Source organism: Sorex araneus, chromosome 4 (assembly GCF_027595985.1).
Source record: "Sorex araneus isolate mSorAra2 chromosome 4, mSorAra2.pri, whole genome shotgun sequence".
In the NCBI taxonomy this organism is placed as follows: domain Eukaryota; kingdom Metazoa; phylum Chordata; class Mammalia; order Eulipotyphla; family Soricidae; genus Sorex; species Sorex araneus.
In genome coordinates this window covers 29,322,169-29,344,196 of record NC_073305.1, presented here as the reverse complement: position 1 = coordinate 29,344,196, position 22,028 = coordinate 29,322,169, and the positions used below count along the sequence as shown (strand labels likewise).

The 22,028-nt window shown below is 34.5% G+C and overlaps 1 protein-coding gene across 8 annotated transcripts in view; it reads right to left on the bottom strand.

Moving 5' to 3' along the window:
• The window catches only part of RBMS3 (RNA binding motif single stranded interacting protein 3), an 803,180-nt gene that overhangs the window by 8,922 nt on the left and 772,230 nt on the right, over positions 1–22,028 (bottom strand). For 5 of the 8 annotated variants that reach the window (XM_055135539.1, XM_055135543.1, XM_055135544.1 and 2 more), the window contains 2 exons: positions 11,645–11,725; positions 8,464–8,591 (listed from right to left, as the gene is read on the bottom strand). In XM_055135539.1, the coding sequence (XP_054991514.1) occupies positions 8,464–8,591; positions 11,645–11,725 (209 nt within the window). Of the gene's footprint in view, positions 1–8,459; positions 8,592–11,644; positions 11,726–22,028 lie in introns of those variants that run through there. The other 3 variants (XM_055135540.1, XM_055135542.1, XM_055135545.1) reach the window with 1 other exon arrangement.

Genomic DNA, 22,028 nt, shown 5'->3' with positions numbered 1-22,028 from the left:
AACTGCTACTAAAGTTTGAAGAGGAAAAGTGCATCTATTGAATGCAACTGAATTCACTCTTGCCAACTTTGTCGGTTCTAGATGAGAGCGAAAACACATTTTCATGAATGTTTATGCTTATTAATTGCATTGATAGCCATAGAGACAGGTTTCTAAATTTTTAAGGTTGTGACCTTTACAGGAAGATTGTTTTAAGTAGGACACTGAGACAGTTTTATGAATAAAATGGGTTTTAACTTAACAAGAGGGATTTATGTGAATGAGATAATTAGTATGAAAACCATTTACAAACTGTAAAGCACTCTAAATAGTGTATTCATACTCACAAGCTCAAAAGGACATATAAGGAGGGTAATAAAGAAGCTAATTTGCACATCATTAATGTTCTGACAGTGCATAACAAATTGGTGTTAGTTCAATTAGCTAGAAAAGATATCAAGAATAAAGAAACCTTGTAAAACTCAGGTCAAGATTAGGGCCTTCTATGTTCAGTGTGACTGTCCAAAGACTTGGAGTTTGAACTGAGCACTGAGAGTTTGAGAACTGAGAGTCATTTTGACTCATCCTCTAGCCCATTCCCTACCCTTCTTTTTAAAAGCAGAATGCATATATTGGGAGGCAACAAAATACAATCTTAGACTTCCAGAGTTTTAGAGCTTGAAGAAGCTTTAAGATTATTTATTGAGGCAGCAAAGAGATGTTATAGCTGGGATGTGCTTGCCTGACACACAGCCTATCCAGGTTGGATACCAGGCACAGCACATGTTCCCCCAACACAGACAGGACTGTGAGCAGAGTGAGGAGACAGTCATGTGTACCTCACCCCCCCACACCAAAGAAAAGGAAAAGCCAAAAAAGTGAAAACAATTATAATAACAAAAAGGTATCTAATGATAGAAAATTCTCCTATATTATTTCTGATGAACCAGTTTCATTTAATGCTAAATGGAAAGAATGATTCTGTGTTTCCTATCATTCTTCTATCACTACAGGATTACTCAGTAAACCAAGCATGTGATTAGGGAAGCAACAAAGATGGTTACCAAGGTAAACTGGATGGTTTTTGAGATAATGTCTAACTTTTTTTATTGATATCAAAAGCACCAACATGCTGACAATCAAAAATTTAAGTCTCTTAATAATCTAATGATATCTTAAAAAATATCTTACAGTTGCAAAGAATTCATTCTATTCTTTCAGAAAATAAAATATTTTAAGTATTTATATGGCCCTCAAAGAGGTTATGATCATTAGCATTTTAGTGCCTTAAAAAAAAAGTCAACTTAAATTAAGAAGGCATTTCACTTAGGTTAAACAATGTTTCCCAGCACAATGTTTGGCCACCTGGTCACACCCCTGCTCCTAGGAATAATAGTAAATCCTCTCCTCCCTCAATATCTGAGACCTAACTTGTTTTCTTTGGAGAACTCTTGAAGTGATCTCTCTCTTCATAAGAGTTTCAAAAAGAGGATCCAAAGAATATAAGTGACAACTAGGAAGGGGCAAAAGGGAAATTTGAATCCAGAAATTCTGGTTTTACATATTAGAATATAACTTTTTTTGAATCTCAAATGTGTAAGATATATACTTTTGGGGTCATACCCGATGATGCATAGCGACCACTCCTGGCTCTGCACTCAGGAACCACCCCTGGTGGTTCAAATGCCTGGAATCGACCCCGGGTCAGCCATGCTCAAGGCAAATGCTCTTCCCGCTGTGCTATCACTCCAGCCCTATGTGAGTATATATGTACATATGTATAATCCTAGTTATTTTTGTGGTTTCCTAATAACAGAAGCAAAAACTGATACCATCTTAGACATATTTGAAATTTTCTTAGAATCCCAAAATAAAATGCAGCTTGCATTCTAAAATAAGAGTCCATGGCCCCTTTTATAGTAATATCTTCTATTTTAAATAGGGGTGCAGGGAACATGAATGCAAATTGCAAATAGCTGTTGTTTAGCTTAGAAATATGAATTTAGCATATTAAAATATTTGCTGAAATGGTCACAAATATAACCCTTTTATTCACAGAATTTTTTTTTGTATTTCTTAAATTTTGCCTGGCAAAATTTTGTCATTTTGTCTTTAATTTACTTAAAAATATTTTTGATATAGATACCATGTTGGTAAATGTATGTGGAGTATGCTAAACTACTCTTTAGGGGCACTCAACTACCCTAATAAGAATTTCACACCCCACAGGAGGTCAGTTCTCATTTAATGAGAAAGGCCAAAGGTATGTTACAAGTATTTTAAACTATCCATATCTCAATTAGCATAATGATTGTTAGAAATTGGTTGCCTAATGAAAGTAGTGGCATGTTAATTAACATAATGATGCTAGAAATGAGCTGTCATTTGTGAATTTTAGAACATTTAAGATAATGTGGATTGGCTCCTACTCTTCTAAGGGTATTATTAACTATATATAAACAGGAAAGATATAAAAAGAAAGTAGAGAAATTTTTCACCTCTAACCTTAGAGTTAATGTTTGAGGGCTGAGCTGACGATGACCGTCAACTAAGTTTCTGTTGGCCCCTACAAGGATTACATGACTTTTCTACAGTTAGAAAATGGTCAGATCTAACCTGAGTTAATTGTCCATATGGTTTTGTTCAGGTAAAAGAACAGATGTAGGATGTTATTATCTTATTTTACTTTATTTTATTTGCTCTTGGGGGGGGGATCAAACGCAGGGCCTCATCTAGGCAAGGCAAGCACTCTATCATTGAGTTCCACCCTGAGCCTTCAGTTGAGACTTTGTTAACTATACAGTGCAAAACTATACAGGTTTCCTGCTTTCTAGTGAATAATTCTTTAATAAACATATCTATGGGTGCTCTTGCATGCCCCAACCCTCCCCAGTGATGGTTACATATAAACCTCCCCATGTATTTACATGGTACAGGTATTTAACTCCTTTCCTAGTCTCTTCCTTGAATAGTTCTGGAAAACCCAATGTTGTACCATGATACAGGTTAGCTTTCCTTAGCTGCACTTAATAAAAATTGAATAGGGTCACATCACACATGAACTTCTTTGACTTATATAATTTCATAAATGTCTGTCACCGACCAATTTATTAATGGGGATACTGTTTTGGTTTTCATTCAACATTTTCTTTCTTTCAATATTTTCTTTCTGATGTTTCAAAGCAAAAGCTCCTATGATTCCAGAATATCAATAAGAGGAAGTTGAGAATGTAAACAGGACCTGATAAAAAAAAATGTTCTCCAGGTTTAAAGAAATGTTTGCAAGACAATATAAGTGCTTTCCACATGTCATACATTTGAGATGTCCCTTAGTCCAGAATGTTTTCGCCTGTTGCAGCAAGAAGCACACCCTGTGAAACATCCTGTAACATACATTCCTGCAAATGTGCAAAAGAAAATTCCTTCAAATCAGGAAAGCTTTACTATAATCTTTATCATGAGGACAAGAGATGAAGGATTTCTTTCTTCAGTAGTTAATATCTTCAGAAAGCTCATCATTACTAACCACAAGAATCTAGGATTTTGGCAGATCATCGTGATGCTACCATTATTTAAAACACTTTTAAACACTAAAATATTTCTCTAATATTTTAATAAATAAAATATCTTTGATTGGAATCTAAAAAGAATTATTTATTTATTTATTTATTTATTTATTTTTGCTTTTTGGGTCACACCTGGTGATGCCCTGGGACTATTCCTGGCTCATGCACTCAATAATTATTCCTGGTGGTGTTCGGGGGACCATATGGAATACTGGGAATTGAACCCGGGTCGACTGCGAGCAAGGCAAATGCCCTACCCGCTGTGCTATAGCTCCAGCCCCTTATTTGCTTTATTATATTTCTCTACAAATTAAGCTCTTCATGGCTTTTATTATATCTTCCTATGTTAGGGAAATCAATAACTTCATAGTTTTGTTTGAAGTTTTAACGTGCTATTTTCCTTTGTGTCTTATTTTAGCTAACATCCAATCTATGGCATTTGCCACTATCTTACTATAGACATTTGTTTTTTCTTGCCTGAGCTATTACCATAATAGGGCCACTTGTTTCCAATGTTTCCAAATCTACTATCTACTTCAACTAAAACAAAGTAAAGGTTGTTAGCAGAATACCTGATGTCAGGCAGCCCTTTCACATTATTTTGTTACTCTGAGGCCACAAACTCCTCAAGAGAACTATGAACTTTTCCAAACCTAAGTTTCCGCTCAGCTTTTATTGGAACTGGTACATTTTTCTTTCTTACAGGAGACAGTTGCAACTGCCATGACCAATACTGAAGCTGAAGCAGCTATTAGAAAGCTAAGTATGCTATCTTATTAGTATAGTATTTTTTAAAGGCCTATTAATTTTCTTCTTGCAAAAAAGACAATTGTCTAACTCTCCTATTAGACTGTAAGTTATCTTATGTCTAACTCCCCTATTAGACTGTACGTCTTTGAGGGCAGGGTCCTATGTCCTAGCATAAAACTTGCCTGATGGGTACTACAGGAGAAATTGGGTCTGGTGTGGAAGTGGATGGGAAATCCTCACTGTCACTTCTGAAGGGCAGAGATGTTCAAGCAGAGTCCTGTCTCCTCTACATCCCAAAATGACCATGGAAAGCAGGGAAGGGGACAGTGCTAAGAAAGAAGATAGCATCTTAGGGCAGGAGATGTAGTTCAGCAGTATAACATTTGCATTGTATGTATCAGACATTGAGTTCTATCACCAGTATCATGAAAAAAAGCAGAAAGATAGCATCTCCTTGTGAACTGATGAGTAGAGGCAACTAAAACTGACTTAATAGGGTAGGGAGAGTAAAATAACTCTAGACAGTTTCAAGATTTGCATCCTGAAAGTATCACTAGAAATAAACCTCTACACGTCCACATTGTAGTGGAAGAAGAAACAAGGAAATGCTAATAAATAAATAAATAAATAAATAAATAAATAAATAAATAAATAAGGAAAACCTGTAATTCTCAAAACCAACCAATAGTTTTCATTTTTCCCTTAGAATAAAATAGAGAATAGTTGCTCTACATAAAAATCATATTCCAAGTACTGAAGGCTTTCTTAAAAAATACATAAATATAAAAGAAATTTAAAAAGCCTACTTGCCTCATCTTCCACCTCTTTTTCTCAGGATAACACACTTCATCTTCAGTTTCCACCCTTTCAGAACCTTTGACCTTAATTGCTCTATCTAAAAGTTTTTTTTTTTTAAACCAGAGTGCTCCACAACAGATGACTGGTTAAAGAAACTTTGGTACATCTACACAATAGAATATTATGCAGCTGTTAGAAGAGATGAAGTCATTAAATTTGCATATAAGTGGTTCAACATGAAAAGTATCATGTTGAGTGAAATGAGCCAGAAAGAGAGAAACAGACAAAGAAAGATTGCACACATCTATGGAATATAAAGTAATAGAATGGAAAACTAACACCCAAGAGTAGTAGAGATAGGAACCAGAAGGTCTGCCCCACAACTTGGAAACTGGCCACACATGCTGGGGGGAAAGGCAGCTGAGATAGAGAAGGGAACACCTAGTAGAGGATGTTGGGAGGACTCATTCGGGTTGAAAGATGCATGCCGAAAGTAGACTATAGACCAAATATGATGGCCACTCAATACCTCTATTGCAAACTACAACACCCAAAAGGAGAGAGAACAAAAGATAATGCCTGGCAGCAGAGGCAGGGTGGGGTGGTGGGGGTTGGGGTGGGGGATACTAGGAACATTAGTGGAGGAGAATGGGCACTGGTGGAGGATGTAAACAATCGCTGTATGACTGAAATGCAAACATGAAGGTTCATAAGTTTGTAACTGTACCTCACGGTGATTCACTAATAAAAAATAATTTTAAAAAAGACTACAAAAAAACCCCATCAGTTATAAGGTTTGCTCAGGATCAAATGGCTGGCTGATGAGATAGTGACACATTCCAGAAACCAAAATCATTTCCACCCCTCAGAGCAGTGGACAGAACGACATTCCACCAGGCTGCATTACATTTGGCCTCTGTGATTAATGGAACACCAGACCAACCACACCATCCTCTACCACCCTCCAGCCAAAAGGAGCATACCTTTCTTTTGTCCCCTTCCCACCACAAAAACTACACTGTCCTTTGTCCCCGTTCCCATGGAAGAGACTTTGAAAACCCCACTGAGTCTCTCCCAGGCACAATTCTGACCCCAACCTCACTAGAGGTCAGTAGAGCCCACCTGGGAACATATCTCAATAAAATCCTATTTCTTGTCACTGTCACTGTCACTGTCATCCCGTTGCTCATAGATTTTGCTCGAGTGGGCACCAGTAATGTCTCCATTGGGGAAAAAATAAATAAAAGTTTTTTTTTTCTTAAAATTGATATATGATTCAGTTTTAGTCACCAGATTTAGGTCATTAGGTGAGATCTTCACCAATTCTTACTTATGTACCTATTAATTTTAATACAAGAATCCTTCAAAATTTAATTTAAAAATAAATATTTGCCCATTGATTCTTCAGTTGCGCTAACTCTGTCTTAGAGGGAAAAACAATGTTCCAGGTCCAATAGGTGCCTGGCCAAAATATAGGTCTGGAAAATTTCAGTTGAAAATCAATTCTAAGAAAGCAGAATAGGAATCTATATTTTTCATTGGCTGCTCCTCAGCATGTTATGAATGACATATTCCATAGAAGGCACTAATTCAACAATCGTTGATAGGGAGGGTGAAAGCTAATGTTTTATTTATGTAGAGATTATTAAACCATTAGTAGATAGTGTCTAGGATCATTTGCTTCTTCATTATGCTTTCAAATAGCCAAAACAAGTATTACCTACCTACTAAGCCTTGAAATGTATTTCTGGCAAATTTAGTATTATTCATTCCCACCACTGTCTCCCATTATTCTTCCACGTAGCAAATCCTTGCTCCTTTTTCACATCTAATTTACTGATCAGAATGAAAAATAAATTTCAATGGTATTGGAATAAAGTGACAGAGTTTACATTATATATTTTTTTAGTTTATGTATCGGTGATTCAATTCAAACAGGCTGTAGAAAATTTTAAAACAAAAACACTGAACAAAAACTGTTTTGTTGACTATTGATCTTTCAGAAAGTAATTACGTGATAGTAATAACAACAATAATAACACCTTATATTTATAGGACTAAATCATGAGTTTAGGACATTGGGTTTTTAGGACTGACTTTAGAAGCTAAGCTATATGTTTATGAAAGATTCCGTATTATAATACATAATATGGAAAAAAATAATCCTAAATGTTTATTGGAGTTAAAGAGGGATCAGGATAAAGAAAGATTCTCTCTTTACTTTGCTATCCATAAAGTGAAATAACTTGTGTATCAAAGCACGTTGGTATAGATTCATCTTTTGTTAATTCTTTTTGTTTCAATCAAAACTCATGTTAGTCTGCATAATTACTCAACATAATGGAAACTGTATTTTATATGTTATTATAAGGATTGTCAAAAGTAATTCTATTTTATTTTTGCTTTATTATTTAACTCCCATGGGGCTGGAGCAATAGCGAAGTGGGTAGGGCATTCGCCTTGCATGCAGCCAACGTGGGTTTGTTTCCTCTGCCCCTCTCAGAGAGCCTGGCAAGCTACTGAGAGTATTTCACCCATATAGCAGAGCCTGGAAAGCTACCTGTGGCATATTCAATATGCCAAAAACAGTAACAAGTCTCACGATGGAGACGTTACTGGTGCCCACTCGAGCAAGTCGATGAGCAATGGGATGATAGTGACAATAATTTAACTCCCACATAATGCTTGTGATTGTATATTTTACAATACTTTTCATGTACTCTTTTACTAGGTATCCAAAGCAACCCTGCAAGCAAAGTGTTAAAAATCTTCATCTGAGAGTGAAGAAACAAACTCCAAAAGTATAGGCTCATAATCAAGTTTCTAAGCAGAAACATGGATGTTTTCTCAAACCAATGTATGGTGTTTTAAAAAAATTATTTTGTAAAAATGGCTGTAATTTATTTCATTTTATGCCAGTCTTTAGGTAGACTATTCCTACATTAATGCAGTAATTGGCCATGTGACTTCTCCATTTTTAGGGAAGGAGAAAATGAGTCAAAAGGAGAACTGGGGCTTCCTTTGCTGGTCTCTGAATTCTGAGACTTCACTGAGAACAAATATACTGGAGGATCCCCAACATATAGAGTAACTACTATCATTACTCATCCAACAGGTAGCCAAAATCCAGAATAAGCATCACAAAACTAAATGTCCAGTTTCCCTATATGTTTGAGTAAATCCAGTGAAGAACTGAAGAGTTACCCACTTGAAGTCAGTCGTATTAGTAAATGTATGCTGTCAAGAGATCAGCAAATGCTGTTGCTAAATTTGGGGTGGTCTGGAGTATAGCAAAGCCTAACAGAATATGAGAGTGTGATGTTGATATGGTTGATCCCAAGGACAATGATTTAGAACAGTCTGAACTTACTTAGATTGTTGGTAAGAATATGCAGGTGCATGTTCATTGGATGTGTCCACTGCTATCTGTTGCTGCTGACCACTGGTGTCCTGGGATGAAGGTGCCACTGTCTGGGGAGAGGTATCAGCAACAACACCCTAAAAAGGCAAATAAGAGTATAAAATTCTTATTAGTTTCGGTAAAGTTTCTATTCTAGATGGAACAGAGAGAATATCTCTTCTTATGTTAGAATTGTGTATATAACCAATTGCACTTTATATAACCAATTGCACTTGGTTATATAAAGCCATAATAGGCACTTAAAGAAAAACCACAAACAATATTTGGATGATATGAGAAAATTATCTCAATATATCACCAAGATATTTTATTATCAGAGAAACTCGAAACAGTCAAATGAAAAGCATGTTGCTATATTTGGTACTTTTAAGACAAAGCTGCATATTTTTGCAGAAGGTAATTACTTATTAATTATAAAAATCCATAATTATTTAATTATTATAAAGTGTGTATATTCAACCATTTTTCTGCAGTACTACACACTGTCATATCAAGTTGATTTGATAGAATAATGTACCTTAATCAAAATCTACGTTAGTGATTAGAATCCTCTTAAATGATACCATCAAACAGACTTCCATTCACAAATTTTGATTTATATTCTTTTGTTTCATTTTTCCATAGCATAAGCTAAAATTCACTTAGAAGTTTCAGGGTAAACCATTTTCTCTGGGGGGGAGGAGAGCTTTTGGACTGCTCCTAGAGGTGCTCTGGCAACCGAATGCAGTGCCACAGACTGAACTTTGGTCGACTGTGTGCAAGACAATCACATTTATCTCTGTGCTGACTCTCCTTCTTCCCCTTCTCCCCAAATTCTTTATTTTCAATCGATCTTCATCTCACCTTCACTATCTTTTGTGATTTACAGATGTAAATAAGAATGGATGTCTAGAGGTTAACATTAGAGACACATGCTAGGCCTCAGACAGGCATGGGTGGATGTATTGGCAGTTCAGAGGCTGAAGGAAGACATCTAAATAAAAATATCCTTGTAATTTTATTTATAGCCTTGAATGCCTGCAGTGATGTCTGCTCTCAAATGTTCATGGTTAGGCATTGTTTCAACTAAAGATCAATTTAATTATCTTCAGAATTTACTATTTGCCCTGTATTAATTCCATCCCCACCAATATACTATTTGCTATTATGCAATTTTCTGAACCTCTCACCAGCATGCATACTGTGAATTATCAATTTAATTTCTTTAAATACAAAGTACTAATCAGTGCTTTTTTTGTATAAGCACAAATTCAAGGCAATATATCATTGTGCTTTAATTTCCCTTAGAGAAAGGCTTCTTTTAAAATTCCATACATAACAATAACTAGACTGTTTTCAATAAACCACACTGTCAGATGTGTCTCATTTTACAGTCATCAAAATGTTTACATTCTGTAGATGAGCATACACATTTGGTGTAGACAGAGAGAAGTACAAATATGTAGCACACTTGTATGCTTCAAGTGCCAAGAATTTAAGTGCCAAATTTACATATTTATAATTTTCTTTTTGATTGCTAAATATACCAAAGAACATTCATTTTAATCCCATATCCTAGAAGTTCTAAAAAGCAATTAAAAGTTGTTTGATATCAATACATTCTTTGGCGCCATATGTCAGGGACACATGAAAAAATGTTTAAAATGCACCTCCCTTGGTTTTCTAAACTACATAATAATGTCTTCTTCAACTTTCCAACCTTGATGCTAGCAAACCTTTATCAAACACCAGAACAAAAAACAAAGCACAAATAGCTTAAAGGATCCAATTTGGTTCCTAAAGAACTCTTCCAAACTCAATAGCTCTGGGGCTTGTGAGTCCTGTTGGCTTTCATGTGGAGTGGCAATACATGTTAGATGCTGGCCAACTAATGGTGTAGCAAGATCATGGTCTCCAGAAGAGACCCAGAAGAAGGGAAGGAATTCATTGTTATCCAATGGCAAATGCCAGCTAGAAAAAGGAAGCAAAATGCAAAATACACGAAAAACTACAGAAAAACATACACGTTTAACTGTTTTTCCACTAGCCACAAGACTCTCTCCCCTTTACTATTGTTTGTTCACTCAGTCCGATAAAATGGTAGATAGAGAAATGTCCAATGCAAAGAGAGAAGGGACAAAAGTTTCCATTAAAGACAAAAGACTTTGTCATTCTCAATTTTCTTTTTCCTGATAATGTTCCAAAACTCAGACCAGTTTATCTGCAGGACAGTGGATCTTAATCTGGCACATCATAGAATCACCTACATCTTAAAAACAAAACAAAGCAAAGCAAAACAAAACAAAACAAAAACCTCTGATGCCCAATCCATAGTTCAGACTAAACCCAAATCTCTAGGAGTAGAACACAGCCATCCTCATTTTATAAACTGTTGAAATTATTTCCATGTGCTGAAAAGTTTGAGAATGAGGACACTAATTCAGTACCTTTAAAACTTTAATGTGCACCTAGATTGCTGAGGACACTTGTTAAAATACAAACTCAGACTCAGTCTGTATGATATCTGAAAATCCTCTCCTTTTAAGGAGCTCCCAGGCTATGCTGCTGCTACTGTTATTGGCCTAGGGACCAACCACACATTGAGCAAAAAGGCACTTAGAGAACAAGTTTATTTACACGGTTGCAACATGGCTTTTTGATGCTTTGTTTTGGGGCTACACTAGCAGTTCTCTAGGGGGACTCCTGGAAAAATGCCCAGGGGTTGCTCCTAATTATATTCAAGAGACCATGTGGTACCATGGATGAAATCCAGGATTTATTCCAATATGCAAAACATGTGCATTAGCCCATTTAGCTACCTTCCTGGCCCTTGTTGCAATCCTTTAATCCCTCCTTACTTATGAATACTTATGGTTAATATTCAGTGGCATAGTGACTTGGTTCCTGATCTTTTCTCACCAGGTAAAAGGACATTCTCTTCATACCACTCTAGCAGTTTAGCTTTAGTCAATTATAATGCAAAACATAGGCATGTCCAAGTAAATAAAGGTAGCTAGTGTCATTTGCTGAGTTTACAACTTTCTATTCTGGAGCAGTATACAAGATCACACATAAAGATTCTGGGGGCCCATAATTTACGTGATTGCAATATAATTACTCAAACCTCTTTCTATAAGGCAGACAGACTTACTTCAATAGAAACAGCTGTCGGAGGCACAGGCGTGTACTGGGGAATGTAGGTCCCTTGCATAGGCGCGGCAGCAGTCATATACTAGAGGAAATCAAAGAAAAACACAGGTGAACTTGGGATGTCTAGAAACGTAGATACCACATGAGGCTGCTTTGGATGTGAGACCCATGGCCAGTGCATGAAGTTAAACTTGATTTAGACCTCAGATAAGGCAGTTTTGAAAATCAGCATTGAAGAAACTTTGCTTGCTGATTCACTATCAAGAGCACCCACCTCCAAAATATAGGTTAATTCACCTCCATTCCCTTGCTTTTTTCTTTCCATCTTCTCTATTAGATCTCAAACATTTCACTTTTGTAACTAACCTATGAACTATGAAGGCAGGAATAATGTTGGGTTATTTTGTTTTGGATCTCCTCCAGTTTAATGCTAGCACCTCTCACATAGCAGGCTCATAACACATTGTTTCGTGAATGAATCATCATATTCTCAGTAATCGTTTCCCGTATAACTTAATAAAATATAGAGGGATAATTCACAGAATACTTATTGCAGCAATATTCAATACTCAGAATGGATAAATTCCACATCACTTTGTTATTTTTCACATCATGTCTAATATATTAGAATTCATATAGTACTTATTGTCACCTTCTCCCACCCCATTCCATACTGTAGTATTTCCTTTCCATTTTTTTTAATTCTCCAAATTTATTTTAGTTGGATGAATAATGAAGCAACCAAATGATTCTTCACTAAGTTCTAGTATCAGTAAGATAAGTATTAGAGCCAACATGCTTTTTAGACTCTAGAAGGGAGTCCCCAAAATTACATGCTCAGCTACATAGTATAAAGAACATGACCCATATTTTTATTTATAGTACACATTCCTTACATATTCTCTCCTGTAAATTTAAAGTTCTACTCTTTGAGAGTGGAATTTTTCTATGGAATGAACTACATGTCTGACTTTTTAGCATTTGGTCAACGACATAGACTGCAAAATCAGAATCTGCTAATGAAAACAAGGATCCTCAATTCATAAAGGCTAGAGGAATAGTTTTTATGAAAAAAATTGTAAGTTATTTTTGAGGGGAGGGGACACACTTGGAATTGCTCAAGGGATCATGCAGTACCTGGGATAGAAACCCAAACTTTCACATGCAAAGCATGTGTTCCAGCCCTTGAGTCATCGCCCTAACCAAGCTTCTGTTTTTTTTATTCTCCTAATTGCGGTGTTTAAATATTAAGGCCACATAAAAATATGGAATATCTAAATTATTAGGTTTTTATCTTGTTACTTTCAAATCTAAAGACATGATAATTTTGAATTAAGGGAAATATCTGACTAGAAGGGAAATAACTGAATGGAGACCAGTTCATCAATTGTTAAATATTCATGGAGTATTACAGCAATAAAACAGGATTGGGATAAATGCATCTTTATTCTAAACTCAATACTGTATTACTGCTTCTATTTGCTAAAAATATACAAGGCTTAATGAAAAACACTAAATTAAACAAATCAACTGCTGTTTGTAATCTATATATTATTATAAATAACCACAGAGTGCAATTCAAAACTCTATAATACAGTCTTGTAATTTGGACCAAGAGCAATTTCTTGGAAGTCCTGGTGATAATACTGGATTTACTTTATAATAACAAAAATCATCATATCTCCGTGACCTTTAATGTGTGCCCTCTAAAACAAACCTTTCTTTCTCTTCTACTAAAATTATCCAGATTATTATCTCCTTGAAGGCAGGGTTAAAGTCTTACTCATCTCTGTATATTATGGTCTGACCCTTAAATAATTGTTCAATAATTGACAAAAGACACAAGAAGGACACCTTTATTTTCAACTATAAATCTTGCATGTCACAGATTCATTAATAATTCTGAACTCATCAATAACATTCTCCTGGACTCCAAGGCAGTTGCTGGTTTATATAGGTTTTAAATAGCCTTTAGCATTTGCTAATGTGTAGGTGTTGTTTTATGAATGCTAGTTCAAATGAAAAAAATTTCAATTTTAATTCATTTTAATAACACTATAAAATATGTCTTACTGCTTGGTAATGACACAAAATAAAAACTTTGAGAAATCATGTTTAATTGAATTCTATATAAAGGTAAGTAAATTAGCATTTCTAAAATGTCTTGTGTGCATGTGGTACATTTAATTTTCTCTAAAACAAATTTCTAAGGAACATATTTTGGAAATGTTTTATTGAACTGAGAATTCTAGTAGATTTGTAACAAACGGGAGTATCTCTTTCATCACTATTTATCTAAATACAAAGTTGATTCTGTTACAGCTCCTATTTTAAGTTTCCTTTAGCTTTCTAGGATTTATAATTTGTAAATTCCTCACCATTTGGGATATTTTCTATTTCAGAGTTAATAGTTCCAAACCTTGAAAGTTAGCTTAACAGTGAACGTATATGTACTCTGCATGAAAAATAGACTATGGTTTCCTATCTGAAGGACACTACTATGATTCTTCCCTTTTACACTGTCTATAGTCTAAGACATATTTGTGGATTAAATTTAGGGACATCACCTAAACATTAGAGTTCACTAGTTCATACACGCATCTAACTCATTTAGAATTTCACCTTGACAAATCAGGCAGTGTAGTTAATGGAATTAAGTATTATCTTAGCTATGCTTTTTCAAATGATACTGAGTTATTTGAAACTTCACCTGTGTTTTGTTCAGTAAAACTGAGTCACTAATTCTTCACAACACTTCTGACATTCAATGAAGTTGAGAATGAGCCCCAAACTGAACTGTTAATGGTATAATATAAATTCAGCTTCTCTTCAGGAGAGAAGTAACTCCCCAACTTCATTGGCTGAGAAATTGAGACTCAGATATAATGAGAATGAAGTCCAGTTCTTTAGATCCATGATTTGGCACATTTTTCAATCAACTTTATCACCATTCAGATAAATAAAACCAAAGAGTTTTACTTCTCCCATTTCTATGTAATATAGAAAGAGACTTTTAAAAATTCGTAGGTTCTAACAATTGGAGTTAAAATTATATACAGATAAAATGATCTGCTTTTAAGTATTAATCCTATAATTTCACTTCCATAGTTTTGGTTGCAAATAAGTGGTCTCCTAGGCAATGCTTACACGGTTCTAGGGTCCATTCCTGGTTATTCTTAGACCAACCAGGCTGACTGTTCAATGCAAGGACCCGAGGATGCAGTGTTGCTTCAGCTCTATTGTGTCAGAATTACTTATGACACTCCAACTGTGTTTGAGGGATCTCCAGGACCATGTACAGTGGCAGTACTTGGACGCCTGGAAGTAGGGGGCTCCAGGGCTAAACGTGTGATGCTTAGAGGACCAGGTATTGATGGTGATCAAATTGAGGTTGGCTACACACAAATTATGCATCTTAAACTCTGTATTATTTCCCTGTTATCTGACATATGTTTAAAAATACTTTAGTTTACACTCAGAATATCTAATTTTATTATAAGAAAGCAACCCCTTATATTTAATTTATTTCATAACAATATATATTGTTCTGATAAACACAACTGCTGGTAGAGACTGACAGGTTGCAAGAATTCATGATATTTACTCAATCCAATATATTCACTGTGTGTATGTTTTAATAAAAAAACTATATATATATATATACATATATATATATATATTCCTAGTTGCCTTTGGGGAAGGATGGTTACAGAAAGCCTAACAGTATCTGAGATTGTTTAAAAAATAGGTATAGATTTATATAAACAAGACTAGCCTACAGAATTTTATGCCCTATTAGACTATTTCCATGGGTAAATTTTTGCAGTAAAACTCAATCATGATGGAAATATATTTTCTAGAAGTTACAGCAGTGTAAAATTAGTAGTAAGTACTTACAAAGGAATGGTTACAGAAATGTGTAAGACCAACTCTCTGCTTTAAGTAATTGGTGACAAATGACCCTGAACTTTCTCTGCAAGCACTCTATTTAATTCCCTTGAAATTATAGATAAACTAAAGTCAGAATTAATAATCTAGGCTGCAAAAACGTTGTTTAGATTTGAGAGCCTTAGACACTGCTTTCATTTTAACCAGCTAACAAATGACCAAGGACTATGAGAACATCTGATAAATTCCATAGACTACTTATTAAATAACAGAATGGATATATGTCACTTAAGCTAATTTTTCCTGGTTCTGATCAAATGCTAGAAAACATCTGCCATAATTCTTTATTAGTGAAAACTATGTTGCTTCTTGGGGGTTGTTACAACAGCTTTTGAAAATCATTTCACCATGGGAAAATAGATATAACATGGATAAATCTATATGGCACTTTTCTGTTGAAAACAATTCAAAATGTTTGAATTAATGGAAAAGTAATTTGATTATTTTCACATGTTCTAAAAGCACTATAGTTTTACATGTAACCATGTAGATCTGAAAAGCCATTTTTAAACTCAAAGAATAAATTCCACACTCCATAACTTGTTCCAAGAAGTCTAGACACTGCATCACCAAGTTTGTTACACCAGGAGAGACAAAAAAAATGCTGAAATTGGAGAGGAATTGTACTTTTGCCTGTTTATATCAGGGCAAACTGTCTGTTACTGTGGAATCATTGAATATTTCTAAGGAAACAGAAAGAAAACCTACAATTTTTAAATCTCAATTTACTTTCCTTTCATCATTAAAGTAAAACAAAAGAGACATATTAATGTTGTCCTTTTATTCATCAGTGGTGCAAAGGAGTAACAGGAAAGTTTTCTCACTTCAAGGTATTTTATTTCAATTTTTGGAATTTTCTGACATATTTGATCAGCTTTATTTTGAGTTTTAATTATACAGTTTATATTTTTAATTGGCATTTCTAGTCTTTGTTATCAACATGGTAAAGCTCCTCATCAAATTTCAGCAAGGAATGTTGCCTGGATACGATGAAATCCATAAAGTCAGTGAGGTACATGAAAAGGATACCGGAAGTTGTAAGAACACAGCCCAGAAAAGGAAGTTCCACAGAGAAAGCAGCAACAATTTTAGCTCAGAGAGTTATATATTCAGGGGGCTAAAGGGTCAATTTTTTGGATGTGTATAATTCTATTACCTCATACCTGGGGTGGCAAATTAGTATAATTTCACATGCTTGCTTTGGGTAAGTAGTAATAGCTGCCTGGAATGTAATTCTAAATCTTCGTGTCACTCAATATTTGAGAGAACATTCATAGAGAAAATAACTAAAGAGATTTTTAAATAAATTCACTCTCAGTAGGGCATGAGAAGGCTGAAATGCAACAGCTCAGCTCGTTTTTATATCCTTTCTATTTCTGCCAATGAAATTTTGAGAAATGAAATTCAATCTAGAAAGATAATTGCCTATACTTTCATATCTTATGTTGGCATTTGTTCATAAAGTAGACTATTTTTGAAGATACTAATACAGAAATAACAAAGTAGACAGTTGTGAACAGCAAAATATCCCTAAAGAGCAGATGATGTTGATATAGCTAGCACCCTATAATTTACATACTAGGAATAAAAGCACTTGAAAGGGAAAAGAAGGTTAGAGTGTTTCACAAAAATGGAAGACTCAGGATTTTTAGGCTTTTATGCCAGCCAGCTCTTCCGGAATAGTACTAAACACAATGCACAAAGAGGTGCGCATTAAACTATTAATTACAAAATATCAATTGTCATTGTGTTCTAGGATAAAAGCCATTTGATGGTAATATACTGCACAGAGAATGAAAAGAATGGCTAGAGAACATGCTTTGCACTCAGGAGGACTGACTTCAATCTTGGGGCACGTGGTTTCTTTGAGAACTACCAAGGAGTGAGCTCTGACACTAAAGTTGGGAGTGTCTCCTGAGCACCTCTGTGTGTGACCCCAAAACCCAACCTTCCATCACTCTAAAATGAATCTTTGTGATTGTCCTTAGCTTGGAAATTTATAGAATAATAATTTCCCTGAACAACAGTGAAACACAGTCCCATGTGATCAGAGGCTATGGAGGCCTTCATTGTTTACACAGAAAGTAATTTTCATAAATATATTAGAGAGAAAAGCTCAATAGGTTTGAAAATATGCACAGACCTCTGCAGAAACAATAAAAAATAAAATATCATATTATGTAACTGTGGCTAATTTAAAAATTATGTCTTAAAATCTGTACTTAAGATAACTTTGTAGAGAATTATTTTGATTCTTTCTTTAGCCTCACTCTCTTTGGTGATAGATATCATGACATTTAGAGACAGAAAGGGCAGAAGATAATTTCAGTGGACCACAAGACCATTAAAGAATGAAGATAAGCGAATGAGATAAAAACAGAACTAATAGTACACCAGGTTGCATAATGAAGACATCCAAGGATGTGTAATTAGGAAATAGTAAAAAAAAGCTCATTGTATCTCATGGAGATTGGGAGGTGAGAAAAATAATAAAATGGTATCACAAACAATTTTATCAATAAATTTGACAACCTAGATAAGACAAACTTCTTGAATGTCATAGTTAGATAACTGACTCAAAAAGAAAAAAATCTTGATAATTTATAGACTAAGAAATTAAATTCATCACATAAAACTTTCTCAAAATAAAATTTTATCTCAATAGATTCCTCTGGTAAATTTCAAATATTTAAAGAATAAATAATTCCAATTTTATATAAAAAATTCTAAGGAATTCTAAAGAAAAACTCCCAACTATATTTATGCAGTTAGCAATATCTTAATACAAAAATTTGATATGGACATTATAAGATAAAATATAGCATATTTCACAAACATTCATTCAAATTTTTTAAAACTATCCAGTGAATTCAATTATTTATCTAATGATATACTGTCAAGAAGTATCTACTTCAGAATTGCATATTTTGATACTTAAAAGTCAGTCAACATAATTTACCACATACAAATTATTCAAAAGTATCAGAAATGTTTGATAAAGGCTAACATCTAAATAATATAAGAAAATGAGCATTTTAGAAATAGAAAAAAGGAATATAAATTTATTTACAAAAAACAAATAGCAGTTAGAGGTGATATAATGTAGACTGTTTATTTTTAATTTTGGGGGGAGGGGACATTTCCAGCTGTGCAAAGGGCTCACATCTGGCTCTGCATTCAGGGATCATTCCTGATGAACTTAGGGGACCAAATGTGGTGGTTCAGATCAAACCTGGATGAGACACTTGATGCTGTACTATCACTCAGGCCTCTGGTCTATTTGAATCTTTGAATAATACAAAGATGCTTCTATTGACATTGACTCTTCTGATATTATTTTAGATGTTCCCAGGTTAATTTGGTCTATAGGCCCCTTTTCAGAAAAAAAAAAAAATTTAGTAGCACCCACTACAAATCTATCATTTTTAAGAGAAGAAACAGAAAGGTCCAGCAACTTCACCTAAGACTATTACTTCCCCCTACCCTAGATCTTTCCAGCAACCCCCATGGGGAAGTATCTCTTTTAAACAATGCAACAGTATAAGGTAAAGAAATAGAAGGCATTTTGATGACAGAAATTAAGTTGTTATTGTGCAGAGAAACTAAGTGACATAAAGATATTCAAAAGAATATAAATCTAAATTATTATCATTAATAATAAAATTTGCAAGTCAAATGACAAACTACTCTGATAGAAATATGTCTGTATATCAGCAATAGAAAATAGAATAGAAATCAATATTGAATGGAAAGCAAATATCAGATATCAGAAAAATAACAGAAAAATCTATGAAGACTGTTGTTTAAGGTTAGGATACGTTGATGAGAATAATTAAGTAAAACCAAAATAAATGAGTAACAGATTAAGTGATAGAGTACATTTATAAATTAGAGCATTCCTTTTTATTTATGAATTTTATTTTTATATGAATTTAATATAAATCAGATAAATTTTATTATCTTATATATATTTGTTTATGTCATATAAATTGTATTTATATGTATGGATATCTCTAATTAGGACTCTCTTTTAAACCATGTAATAGTATAAGACAAATAAACATATATACATATATACACATATATATACTAAGAGATATTTGTAAAATATTTTAAAGTATTATATATATTATGCCAAGCTGGAAATAATTGGAGTATTTTATTAAGAATAAAATTAATTGGCAGAGATGTCTCTGGACCCCGTGCCACAGTGTCTCATACAGGACACCCCAAGGGGGTGGGTGAGTCCACCACCTGTCCGAACAGAGTCCCAACAGCCCAAAACCTCCACACTCCACAATTGCTGCCATGCTCCTGACTGAACTCCACCGCTCAGGGGGATCCTCACCCAGAAGTCGATCTGTTGAAAAACTCCGGTTTTTGGGTTTCATGACTGAAATTTCCAGGCTCACACTGAGTCAGGGATAGGCTAACTCCTCCATCTACCTGTTCTTCTGGAAGCCTAGCCATCACACCCATGAACTGCCTCTAGTGACAGATAAGCTCATTAACTGGCCATGATCAAAAAACTCACAAATAAATCTCTAAAGAGATCAACAAGTTGCAGAGATGCTTCCAGACTCCATGCCAGGCTCTGTCATCTGGGGCACGCAAAGTCACAATCCAGTTAAAAATTTAACTCTAAACTGTATCACCCCATTCAAAAATCTTGAAGTTCTGAGATGTGGCCACACAACATCTCAAAATCTACACCACTGATAAACCAGGAGTAGTACACAACATTGAACCGGATTAAGAAAGAAGGCAACCAGTTTTGATTGAGAAAATATAAACACACAAGTCATAATCTGTAACAGCATATTAGTAATCTCTTCTAGACTGGATTAATGGTAAGATACAATATTCACACACTTTCTTCTAAGGAAATATTTTTTGATTACTTTTAGTGAATTGTTTATCACAAAAAATATAAAATAAGATAAATTATTCAGGGCCTGATATAGGGGAAGGCTTGAGGGATGGTTGGGAAAATTGAAAACAATAGTAATGGAAAAATGCAGTGGTGGTGGGATTGGGGTTAAAATACTGAATGTAATAACATCTTGAGCAAATTTATAAAAAATACAAAAAAACCCCTAAATTTCAGTGTATTTATGTTATACAATAGAAAACAATGAAATACTGTTTCAAATTATGAGTAAGTTAATCTCACAGACTTAAATTTTAAATTTTTAAATTTAAATTTTAAATTGTTAAATTTTGAAAAATGAACATGAAAGACTTCACACTATATTATTACACTTATTTAAAACTTAAAAAAATTCAAACAAATCTATGGTAAGGGAAATCAGGACTATGGGTACTTTTGTGTGGATAAATAATAAAGTGGCAGAAATGAAAAAGAAGTTTTGTCATTTTGGGGACTCTTCTATCTTGATGTCCATGGTAGGTACATAAATGCTTACACTTAATAAAATTTAATAAGCTGAAGTTGTATAGTGAATTGTGAACTCTTTTGTACATGTTATACTTCAATGAAAGAGCTTAAAAATTAGGCCATCAGAGGCAGGTGAACATTGACCTTTGAGAAGAGTAGGGACAGATTATCTACTGAAAAAAGATTTAGTAATTGGAATCAGATGTGCTCTGACAAGACTTGTAAAATTTGATTATAGTTTTTGAGTAAAGATTATGTGATGCATGTGAAAGATGGTGGATTTGAGAGTCTGTGAGAGTGGTTGACTGTTTTGGAGAATTACTAGATCAGGATTATGTAGTAAGAGTTTGCAGTAGCACTGAAGCCCATTTAAATTGGGTGGTCACAAAATTAACGTGAGACTTGTCAACGTGGTAACATTTTACGGTCACCTCCAGCTATTATGAGGGGGCAGGGGGGAGGGCGGAAAGAATGGAACAGATTTAAGATTGGATTCTATCACTCATCAGTTTCACCAAAAGACCAATGGATTAAGAGAAAAACCTAGTGATAAAATGCTTTGGGGAAGATGAGGAAGGATTAAATTGTTCTTGTATAGAATCTAAATTAAACATGAATGTAAGTAAATGAACATCAAAACTGATACTGTATAAAAAGGGGAGGTAAAAAAGACCCAAGCCTGTGATGTAAAACAAAACAAAACTACTAACAAGGACCATTAAAAAAGCATGTAAAAGTAAAAAAAACAGTATCAAAAAGGGACTTGTTTAAAGTGGAGTGACTGAAATTGAGATTTTGAGCTGGTATAGAGGTTCCTGATAGTAAATTATAAGAATATGGAGAGGAATGATCACCATAAATAAGGTACTCAGAAAACTAGTGGCCAAAGTGCTCTATCATTCAATTCTAACAAAGCAGCATTTCACTGTCACTGTGTCACTCTCCTGTTGTTCCTCGATTACTCAAGCAGGCACCAGTAATGTCTCTATTCCTCCCAGCCCTGAGTTTTTAGCAGCCTCTCCTTACTCATGTTTCCCAA